The 12,318-nt window shown below is 33.5% G+C and overlaps 1 protein-coding gene across 1 annotated transcript; it reads right to left on the bottom strand.

The window, feature by feature from the left end:
* On the bottom strand, positions 1 to 10,372 carry LOC107456500 (uncharacterized). Its single transcript, XM_016074371.5, has 4 exons — positions 9,944 to 10,372; positions 7,117 to 7,179; positions 4,491 to 4,758; positions 1 to 1,928 (listed from the first exon to the last, which is right to left on the bottom strand). The coding sequence occupies exons 1-4, from the start codon at positions 10,019 to 10,021 to the stop codon at positions 1,654 to 1,656; spliced, it is 684 nt and encodes a 227-aa protein (XP_015929857.1). The 5' UTR covers positions 10,022 to 10,372; the 3' UTR covers positions 1 to 1,653.
* Between the last annotated feature and the right edge of the window lie 1,946 nt (positions 10,373 to 12,318).

Here is a 12,318-nt window from a genome sequence, read left to right as displayed (position 1 = left end):
TTATCAATATACAATTTTATTTACAAATTCTACAATTTTTACATTATGAGTGCATAAAAATAGTTGACAAACATAGATTAATGAAAATCAATGAATAGCTACAAAGTAAGTTTATTAAAAGAAATCATTCTATTCATCTGATTGATGAATAGAATTATTCATTACCCAAGAAAAAGTGCTACATTATAAGAATAGAAGTACAAACAATTGCAACCATATTAGCAAAGAGTCAAAACTGATATTTTCATAAACGTAACCAATAATGTTATTTTTAAAAATTTAAGTTCAATATGTAAAGTTTAGTTCTTTTTTATTTATTTGTATACTTATTTTGAAAGATTTAAATACTATATATAAAATTTAGGCTGTAACAAAATCGGAGAAATATTATGGTTAATGTGATTATACATTTTTAAACAAAATTTGAACTTACATATTTTCATCCTTATTAAGCAATTCTAGATTTTCTTTTTTAAAAAAAGGAAGGAGGCAAATAGGAAAATAATACTCTCTAACCAATAATTTTTTATTGGTTGAGGATTACATTTTGCCGATAAATTAATCATACTTAATAACTTAATTCTCGGCCATAGATGGCGCCACTGGAAAACAAGAACAATCGTACCCTCTCTGCCTTCACAGGCATACGCAACAACTTAATAAGTTGAAATAATTTAGAGAGAATTTCATATTTTTTGAGTCAAGGTGACTAAAGCTAAAAAACTTTAAATATCTCCTACGAATAAAACAAGATTTTGCGAACTTAAAATGTCCTTTTTTTACACTCACTTGCTCGTTTAAATTTTCTCCCGATTTTATTTTTAAAAAAATGAACGGCATGTTTGTAATGCAATAGCAAAGTAGAATAGATATTTCACAATGTTTATAGTTTGTTAGTTGATGACTTTAAACCCTATTTTCCATTTGCCGTCCTTTCTGTAAAAATTAGAAATCGGTAATCGGGTGATCAAAGAGGCGTTACTTTTAAAGTTTTGACACAGAAAATATTAGTCTTAATAAGAGCATTTAAGCGCGCTTTTTATTAAAAAATATAAACTAAAGGTAAGCAAAAGTATTAGTATTAAAAAGAAAGGCTTAAGAACCACCTAGATTTAGAAAATACATTAATACTACTATAAGCTCGAAACATGGAAATAATTCCATATAACTATTCCGATATTTTGATAGTTATGTAATTTTGCAATAAAAGCTTGAAATAAAAAAAAAAATGTAAAGTTAATTCCTACTTAGGTTAACAATGAAAAAAAAAATTTTTAGCTACTTTTATTAAATAATTAAAATTGTTTCTCCCCTATAAAATTAAAATTAATTAATTACATTTAATGAGTGAATTAATATTTGAAAAAAAACTGTATTAACATCAAATGTCATCCACTTTAAAAAAATGTATTTGTACTTGATAGTGGATGAATAAAAAGTATTTTATTAATGATTGAAAATTTGAACAAGATATAGTGAAATAAGAGTAGAAATTGAATAAAATCAAGAATTCCATATTTGAGGGTATAAATAAATAAAAATAAATATTAAAAACCTGCTTGGAATTACAGCTATCGTGTTTTTACTTATTAAATATAAAATAAATGTTGATATTTTCGAATATTATATACATTTTTCCGGTATCGTTTTCATTTATCTCCGTATGGGTTGAAATTGATTGTTAGCAAAAGGAAGGAAGGCGGGTTGTCCTAAATTTGGAAAGGGAAGAAATCCACCAATCAACGGTTGGCTGAAAAATCGTCTGGCATCTATGGCACCAATGGGGATGATGTTTGGTTGGTTGTTGAATGGAATGAGGTTGGGTTGAATAGGAACTAATGTTGGTTGAAAAGGTAAGACTGCTGGAGGAGCTACAACAGGTTGAGCAACTGCTACTGGTTGAGGAGCTGCTGCATATGCTTGGAACCCTGCAAAAATCAACATATGAGTAAATCATATAAATATGAATTTTAATTTTGCATTATTAACTTGCATTAATAATTTACGATAATGTGATCGCTTAAGCTGTTCCAACTTGTTGCGCAAAATGCCTCCCAGTCTCATTAAACAACCATGGTCAAACCCATTTTTTCTTACATCTTACAACAGCCAGGACTACATAAATTTGAACCCGGTCAATCTATAAAAGTCGTTGAAGAGATGACCCAATTTTTTGGCTTTGCGACTTTAACTCCGTAGCCTTGAAAATTTGAACCCAATACAGAAGACAAGGGAACTCCTGTATCAGTACCCCCAGAGGTATGATTTGTTACAGGAACTTGGAGGACCTTGTGACTCGACTGATATGACATGCACCAGTCACCATTTACTACACGGGGAGTCTTCGGTCGGAGGGGATCGAACCCACGACCTCTTGGACATGGGCCCAGTGCCCTACCAACCAGGCTTTTTTTTTGGTAGCCAATGTTTTGGGTTCACGACTACTAATGCTCAACTCCGTAGCCTTGTAACTTTGAACCCAATACAGAAGACAAGGGAACTCCTGGATCAAGTATAGGGAGAAATTTGCCTTTCATGGAGGACTTTATGATGGAACTAACCCGTATTTGCGTTACATGGAGAGGAAGACCACGAGAACCTTCTACGGTTAGCCTGACGGCAAGGGGAGTCTAACCCATGATCCGTCTGCCACTAAAGATATTTTACGTCAGCACTGTGGTCGGTGCAAGCCGGATGCGGAATCGCTCTATCCCCTGAATCGCTCTATCCGAGCCATCAAGGCTCGATCACGATCAATAGACGTGGACATTGCTTGAATTGTACACCGTCTCAATAAAACTTCAACATCAACGAAGGAACTATGAGCACCTTACTGCATATACAAGCCAAAAAATATTTTAAATGTGATACACTTTTATTGAAATACGTACCATTTAAATTTCTAAACAAAATATACACGTTATTACTATTATGACTATTTTACCCAAACTTTGATGTATTTGTTTTGAACAAAAGATGTAATAAATTATCAGAAGAATGCGATAGTTAAGATATTGAATCTTTCATTTCAAAAACATATTTTTTATTGGAAATGGAGAGTAACGTGATACATTTAAAAACAAATTGTTACATTTTTCTGTTGAAAGTAAGAGCTTTGGCATTGGTGCAAATTGTTGTCAATAAAACAATAATTCTAGAACTGAAATATTGCTTTGATAGTAAAAAACGCGAATTATTTTTTAATTTCTTTCACATTACTAAACCTGATATGAAAAGAATTATTTAGTACCAAAAAACGGAAAAGTTCTGTAACAAATAATAAGTGAACAAAAATACTTCAAATTACCATATTTTATAGGGGAAATTGTAAAGCGGTGACAAATTAATTTATCCTGTTAGTCGCAAACATTTTCGAAAAGTTTCTAACATTTTAATTTAATTTTATTTTATTTTACAATCGTCGTTGAACAGCCGAGCCAATTTTGGATTTACGACTACTAATGTTCAACTTTGAAGCCTTGTAATTTTGAACCAATCCAGAAGACAAGGAAACTCCTGGATCAGTACTCCCAGAGGTAGAATTTGTCGTGGGAACATGGAGGACTTTGTGACTCGACAGATTTAACGTTTATCAGTCACCATCTACTACACGGGGAGTCTTCGGTCGGTGGGGATCAAACCCACGACCTCTTGAGCATGGGTCCAGTGCCCAAACAACTAGGCTATCCCGGCCTTTAACATTTTAATTGGATAAACTTCTGATTAGCTCTGCACTTGAATGCGCTGCGAGTTCACATATTTTTAGATTAATTGAAAAAGTAAACCATTCCCACTACAGGCCCTTGAGAACCAGGGCCTTCATGGAGGTTAAGGTTCCATATTTTAGTGACTTCTGGTATGCTTTTGGCTATGTGATTAGAATTATGCACAAACTGCTTTAAGTTCTCAGACAAGCCACCACTGGGGGGGGGGGGCGAATCCCAGTCCTTCACCCTTAGTTTCCCCATATTAATGCCTAAAAAGCCAACACAGCTATTTATTTTATTTTATATCCATCGTTGAACAGCCGACCCAATTTTGGGTTTACGACTACTAATGTTTAACTCCGTAGCCTTGTCATTTCGAACCAATTCAGAAGACAAGGAAACTCCTGGTTCCACCAGAGGTATTGATTTGTTATGGGAACATGGAGGAATTTTGCGACTCTCGACAGATTTAACATGCATCACTCACCATTTGCTACACGGGAACCTGAGCCCGGGATTGAACCCACGAACTCTTGGACATGGGCCCAGTGCCCTACCAACCAAGCTATCCCGGTCCATCACGGTTTTTTAAGCAAATTAGAAAGCTGAGAAATTAGAAATTATTCGTCGCTCAAATCGGCCTGATTTATTTTAGATAATTTGTATATTACTGAGAGCCTATTTCAAATAGCAGCATTAAAGGATTTTTGCAGTAAGCCTAATGATTTCTTAAAAGCCTATATGTAATAAGCCTAAATGAAAAATAAAAATGAGTCATCAAACCTTGGTCGGCGCTGGATTCTATGGATACGTCAGCTGGGTTCTCGTTGCTGGTTCCTGGTTCATTGGTTGAGATGGAAGCTCTGAAACCATTTTCATCAGCTACATAGTTTACAATTCTCTGTCTTCCATCTTCATCGGCTACTGAATAGCTTCCGGTCACTCTCCCGTATTCGTCACCCGTCTGTTCGTGGGAGCTCCCACCACCGATTGCAGGTGCATTGTAGTTGAATTGATAGGGGGTGGGGGCAGACAAATCATTGTTGTTCGGCTAAAAATCAATTGATTTTCTATTATAGTCGGCACCATATCTACACTATATTTTTGAAAAGTAAATTTACTGAAAACATCATTAAAAGTAAATTTATGAAAAAAGACCGATATTTTTGCCAGTATTAAACCAAAGTTAAAATTAGCACAATTAAAATGAAGATGAAAATTTGCAATAATAATATTAAAACTGAAATTTTCTGAAAATTCGCAATATTTTTACAGTGTTGAAATTAGTATTGGAAATTTGCTCACAAGGCACTCTATTTCACAATGTTAAAATATGTTCAAGAGGCAGACCGCCAATTAGATGGTTCAACAACATCGAAAATGACCGGAAAACCCTAAAGATCAGAAATTGAAAGGGTGTTGCCATGGATAGAAGACGTTTGTCAGCTGTTGAGGCAGCTAAGGCCTACAAGGGGCTGTTGCGCTGACAAAGAAGAAGAAGAAGAAGAAAATCTGCTCAAAAAGCACGTTCTTTTTACAGTATAGTTTAATAATTTCTCTAAGGAAGTTTAAAATTTCTGACACAGGTATACCATGAAATTGTGAACCTATTTAAGTGCTTTAAAAAAATATTAGCGCAATTTAAACACTTTTATTGTAGTCTTCAAAGAATATTTATCGATTATGTGTCCAAGAGAAACGCGAAAACATAGTTTTAGCCATGTAGGATACATAATATTCGGACTAAAGACTGAAATTTTTTAAAACACATGAAGAATATCTATCTTTTTAGGAAATTCGAACTCTTAAAGCATAATTAAGATTTTTTCCATGATCAGTCTTTGAAAGTTTTACGTGTTTACAGTTGAGATAGCAGAAATTAGGCCACTGAGAATAATTAATTGAACTTTTGAGAAGTTTAGATGTCTATAAATTTGGATGGGAGGACTACATCTATACGATATATAACCAACAAAATCTTACTTTTAACGCTAGTATAAGCACGTAGAAACATATAAATACTTAAATATTGTGCCACATTGTAAGCCCCTAATTTATTTATAATTATTTCCTTTGGTATGGTAGCATAATATGTTGTAATATAATACGTGACCGAGTTTGAATATTACTATTTTTTTTTATAAAAATCGCTGAACAGCCGACCAATGTTTGGGTGTACGACTACCAATGTTCAACTCCATATCCTAGTAATTCTTAACCCTATCCAGAAGACAATGGAACTCCTGGATCAGTATATTCAGAGTTATAGATTTGTTATTGAACATGGAGGACTTTGTGACATGATGGATTTAACGTGCATCAGTCACCATTTGCGGGAATTTAACCCACAATCTCTTCGACATGGGCCCAATGCCCTACCTACCAGGCAATCCTGGCCCTTACTTTATTTTATTTTATAACCGTCGTTGAACAGCCGACCCAATTTCATGGGTTTACGACTACTTACGTTCAACTCCGTAGCCTTGCAATTTTGAACCAATCCAGAAGACAAGGAAACTCCTGGATCAGTACCTCCAGAGGTTTTGATTTGTTGTGGGAAGATGGAGGACTTTGAGACTCGACAGATTTAACATGCATCAGTCACCATTTACTACACGGGGAGTCTTCGGCCGGCGAGGATCGAACCCACGACCTCTAAAACTAAAGGGAGATATGCGATCATAAATAAAAAAACTATTTCTTCATTTTAACGCTTTTTTCATCTTACGCCCATATAAAAGAAGAATAAAATAATAATTTTAAGCAAAGGAATATTTTAATTACGCTATAGTATTCTAAAATAACTAAAAAAAATATTTTTATTAAATATAAATTAATGACTATGTCCGAGGTTCGAACCCTGGACCCTCAGGACGGACAAGCAATTTATTGCTTCCTATCATTTAACCCTACCACCTGGAATTTTTCAAGAACTTTTCGAACTTTTTAAGTAATTTCCAGCGATTTTTCAATGGGACCATTTTGTCCCATGCACCCTAATTTGCAACTGTACCACATTGTGGGACCCATAAATTGTCCTTAATAAACTTTAGTGGTACGGTAATAAAATATAGTATAATCTAATTCCTGACCGAGTTTGAAAATTATAAGACTATTTAAAAGCGCTATGGGGCCCTATATAGTAAGTGAGCAACAATCTCTCCATGGTATGGTGTTATTTTATCATATAATATCATACCTGATTTAGTTTAAATATTATAGGTTAATATGAATACCATATATTAAGTCTTACAAGCAGCTATTTGTGTGTCAATTCAAGATACCGAGATTCAAGATACCGATGTCAGATTCAAGATACCGAGAATGAATTTCCCACGTGAAAAGATCCAATACTTTAAAATTGAAATATGAGAAAGTAAAATAATCGTTACAAAAAGTTATTGCTTACTTGTGGAGCTAAAAGCACAGTTTGTGAACGTGCCAATAAAGCACAGCTGAAGAGAACGAGAACCTAAAAAATACGCAATTGTTAACAACAGGATAATTAGCAGTAATTAACAATAGTTGACAAAACTACACACACGATCAGACATTTTTATTTCAATTGTTAATGCAGTGTTGTACAATTGCAGCAATGTACCACTCTCTTATGGATTTTATAAACGTCGTTGAACAGTCTATCCAATGTTTTGGGGTTACAACTACCAATAATAAGCTCCGTAACCTCGTCATTTTGGACCCAATCCAGAAGATAAGAGAACTCCTGGATCAAGCATTGGGAGAAATTTGCCTTCTTGGAGGACTTTTTGCTTTTTGCCCATCTTTGCGTTACATAGAGAGGAAAACCACGAAAACCTCCCACGGTTAGCCTGACAGCAAGGGGACTCTAACCCATGATTCGTCTACCACTGAGGATATTTCATGTCGGCACTGTGGTCGGCGCAAGCCGGATGAGGAATTCGTATCGACCAGCCATCGCTGGGATTCGAACCCAGTTCACCTCATTGGAATGTGAAGGCTCTATCCCTTGAGCCATCGCGGTTCTCTTATTGATTTGTAATTATTTTTATTACTTGTTACAGTCAGTGCTGTGAACCCGGGAGAACGCCATTCCCCCAAATATTTAGCTTGCCATAGTAAAATTTTTTTTAAATATTTGAAACGATTTCCAACCTGTTTTTTTTTCCCCCCTCCGTTTTCATTCTCTCTTTATTTATTTATTATTTTTTTACGCAGTGTAACAAGTTTTTTTGTTTGGTTCTAGAAATTTGTTTTTTACATTGAATGAAGTGCAAATTATACCAATTATATTCGAAAAAGTGAACTTTCACCTCTTATGGGTGCAATTTTTTGGGCTCGTTTGCAAACACACGCAATTAGAATAGTCCTGTATAAAAATATAATTTCGGAAATGTGTATAGTGATTAAAATTTTTAATGTAGCTGAAAAGCTAAGTAATTAAAGTAAATATTTAAAGAGAATAAAATCTTTTATAAAATTGCTTTATTTAATTTCATGTGGTTTGCAAAATTGAGAATAATAAATGAGATTATAATTCTTTATAACTTTGTTTTACATATTTTCAATAATCTGCTAAGCAAAGGAGCTAGTCTAAGAGTAAATAATTATGTTCAAGCAATAAACAAGTAATATAAAAAATTTTTAAAAAGTCTATTCCTACTTAGAGCAACAAAGAAAAATTGTAATTACTTTTTATCAAATAATTTCAATTTTTTTCTCCTATATAAAACTAAAATTAATTAATTACATTTAATGAATGAATTAATATTTGAAAAAACTGTATTAACATCAAGTATGTCATCCACTACAAGTTTAAAAACAATGTATTTGAGTTTATGAATAAAAAGTATTTTATTAACGATTGAAAATTCGAACAAGATATAGGGAGAGTGTTAACTAATTGTAGGAATTGGAAAAAAAAAGGGGCTCATAGATAAAGATAATGTAAATAAGCAGCAAATCCCCCCTTTTTTTAAATAAATGTCTTCTTTTTAGAATTAAAGCTGGTTAAGTAACTTAAACTGGTCATTTTTTAGCCTAACGCGGTAACACTATGGCATATACCCTGTTCATAAGAGAGTTCCCCGAAATATTTTTTTTTCCAATTGCAGCACTGGTTACAATTACAGTTAATTATGAGAAATTTTAACTAACGTATGAAAAATAGAAGTGGGACTTTATAAGGGTTTACACGATTTTGTACTCAGCTAGTAGAACGAATTTCCTGTTCTTATTTTAGTGAGTTTTCCAAGAATAGAATGCTTTTTATATACAGTCGGACTTTTATAGAACGAACTTCCATTTTGCGATTTTTTTCGAGGAACCAAGAACATTTTGGAAATTCCTTCGTAAAATAACTTCCAAATAGCGAAGTGAATTTTCTATTTAACGAGCTTTTCTTTCAATCTTATTTCTCAAAATATTTCAGAACATTTCAAACTTGTTAACACATTTTATGGGGGAAATGCGTCAAAGCCTTACAGAAAGCGATAAAATCCTTTTCCCTTTTGTTCGCATCTCAAACGAAAAATTCAGACAAAATTAACGGATTTTATCAATAGCAATTAAACTTAAGAACGCATATGGTAATGTTTGTTTAAAATTACTTTTATAATAAATACAGCTATAATTTTATACATAAATTTAGCTTTAGTTAGTTCAAAATGTTTGTAGCATGATAGTGTAACACTGGATAATGGTTTGCTTTAAGTCTTGCTTTCCATGCAGATTTCTTTTATGGTAAATATTTATAAAATAAATAGTAGATACTAATTTACGATATAACGGTGTATCCATTACTATTTTAATTATGTCTAGTGTTTATGAATTTAAAACCTGTTTTGTGTTGTTTAAGTATTTCAAAAAGTGATTTCTTATTTAATGAATTTTCCATACAACGAACTTATTATCGGGATTTAGCGACTTCGTTAAATAGAGGTCTGACAGTGCATCAATAGGCTTTTTTATGGTGTTTTGTACTAAAAATTTTTTAATAAGCTTTAATCTTTGTATCAAATTTGTTAAACAGTTTTTTGAAATAGCTTATAACTTTATTATTATTGTACTTATCTAACAACTTCGTTATTTCGCTAATTGATTTTTTTTACAAAATTGTTGAATTGTAAAAACTGTATTTGCTATTGCTTGCAACAATTATATTAATGCTTATCCCATTTCATTTAAAGATTTCAAACACTTTTCTTAAGAATGAATCTCCGAGTGACTCAAAACAAACATTCTGTTTAAATACATACCTGATACATGTTGCTAAAATCTTCTTCTGTTCTAAACCAAACGAACTGTTTGAGTGATGATTTTCGGACGCCTGACATACCTTTTATATGTCGCCAAACAAAACGGAAATCCACTTTCTAAAACACCATCCGGAAGTGTTAAAATAAATGTAAAAGTGATCAAATGTAGCAAACGATTTGAATGCTAAAATATGTTCGCACACTTGGCGGTGAATAACAAAAAGATTCTTTTTTGAGTTAAAATCCCCTATCATTTCACTTCCTAGAACTTAAAAACTGTTCTTAACGGAAAAAAAAAAGAATCGTTTTCCCCCCAGACATGGTTTACATTCTGTCATTAGCCTGAAGCTAAAGATGCGTTGTTTTATGCGACCTTGAATCGTATCGTGTTATTTACCAAAACACTTGGCGTACTCGGACGATAAATATTTTTTTCCGCTCCCTTTTTATTAAAATATTCGGAAGAAGACTTAGGCTGCAAGGGATTGGGTGGATTTTCCTTTTGTAGTTAACTTAAACCGTTTGAAGTAGTAATTTAACTCTTATTTTCGCTTCATCTGGAATTTAAACAACTTCAGACGTTTCATCGTTATCTTAATGATAGCATAAAACTGTGTATTTCGAAAAAAAAAAATCGTTTTAAAAATAAACTAGATATCAAAATGATATAAAGATTGATATCGCGATTGTTATATCCTCTTTTAAAATATAGCAAATTTTAAGTGTTCTAAAAGTATTCTTATTATTTCTATAAATGGAATCAGCCCTTATTTTCTTAAGGTATTTATTCATTTTGATTGGTGGTCTTACAAATTTTGTAACAGATATTGCTGATGAAAAATGTTGATATTGTTAACAGAATATTCATATTTAAATATATCTCTTAAAAATTATATGCATGCTGAAGTCAAAATTCTTGATGGTCCCGTAAAAAATGTTTGATGGTTTATGTTGGTTTCAGTGCATGATGGTCCAACATCATTTGATGGTCACCATCATCCAACATTTTCTCTTACTTGTTCATGGTCTTTCATATGTCAACAAACTACTGTTATTCCATGATGGAAAATACTACTTTAATACCATCAAGAGAAGTTTGACTCTCATGGACCAACAATCCGTGATGGCTCCAACTATACATTTCTATGATGGTTTAATGGTGATTCTTGTTGGTTCTCAGGAATATAATATAATATCAGAACAATTTCGGTTTTATTCATGTTAAACCATCATGAATCAGTCCTAATTCCTACCCTGGGATGGTGGTTGTTCATGATCGTTCTAACATTTGATTTCTAAGATACTGTGATGGAAGTTCGCGATGGTTCAACCTGAACAAAACAAGTAGCTGTTCTTATGTTGGACCATCATAAATCAGTTCGAATTTCCACATTGAGGTGATGGTTACTTATGTTTTTTTTTTTCCAATGGCAGGCACTGAATTAGAATCTTTGTCTATGAAGATGCCAGAATTGTTTCGCGTTACCCAGTGGGAACCTGTGAGCCAAAGTCACGGAGGCGAGCAACATTGCCCACGCCAAACTGCCACAAACCCGTTTATAGGGTGGGTCACATTCACTCATCACACACACACAACAGAGGACAGCACAAAGAGAGAGAGAGAGAAACATCCAAGCCCAGAGCGGGATTCGAACCCGCAGCCAATGGCTTCGCAGTCAGGCGCGCTAACCGCTTGGCCACCTGGCCGGCTGGTTACTTATGTTGGTTGCCATCAAAAAATATAATGGTTCATGATGGAATTATTGATGGTTACCATCAAGATTATGTTAGTCCATCAATGGAAAACTATCAAAAATGTAGACTTCGTTCATTTTCATTAATTTAATTTAGTTGAGGAAAATATATATTACTTACATTAAAATTCACAAAGAAACCACAGGAGTCATAATTTTGTTAAACACTGTCCAATAAGTATTCAGTGAGCAGGAAATCAATACATTACCCTGAATTACTTTTGCTCTGATGAACGGATTTTCACGAACCTTATAGTTTAAAGGGGTAACCAATATAGCAATTAATTAGTGCTAATTAGTTAAGTTAACGTAACTCGTCATGAAAATTTATTTATTTGAAAAAATGTACTTTTTTTCGATGGATTAGGATTCTTTTTTTATTTCAATTTTTTGGCAGTTGTTGAACAGTCGACCCAATTTATTGTTTACAACTGCTAATGTTCAATTCCGTAGCCTTGTCATTTTGAACCCTATCCAAAAGACAAGGGAACTCCTGAGTCAAGTATTAGGAGAAATTTGCCATCGTGGAGGACTTTTTAAAGGAACTAACTCGCATTTGCGTTACATGGAGAGGAAGACCAAGAGAACCTCCCTCGGTTAGCCTGACGGCAAAGGGGCTCT

The sequence above is a fragment of the Parasteatoda tepidariorum genome, chromosome 8 (assembly GCF_982258835.1).
Source record: "Parasteatoda tepidariorum strain Cologne lab strain chromosome 8, Ptep-v5.0, whole genome shotgun sequence".
Classification (NCBI taxonomy): domain Eukaryota; kingdom Metazoa; phylum Arthropoda; class Arachnida; order Araneae; family Theridiidae; genus Parasteatoda; species Parasteatoda tepidariorum.
This window is presented reverse-complemented; position numbering and strand designations above follow the sequence as displayed.

Coding starts and splice junctions, on each gene's coding strand:
- LOC107456500 (XM_016074371.5), bottom strand. CDS start 10,021: ATGTCAGGCGTCCGAAAATCATCACTCAAACAGTTCGTTTGGTTTAGA. Junction 7,180..9,943: donor ATTTTAGCAACATGTATCAG/GTATGTATTTAA, acceptor CGTATTTTTTAG/GTTCTCGTTCTCTTCAGCTG. Junction 1,929..4,490: donor AGAATCCAGCGCCGACCAAG/GTTTGATGACTC, acceptor TGATTTTTGCAG/GGTTCCAAGCATATGCAGCA.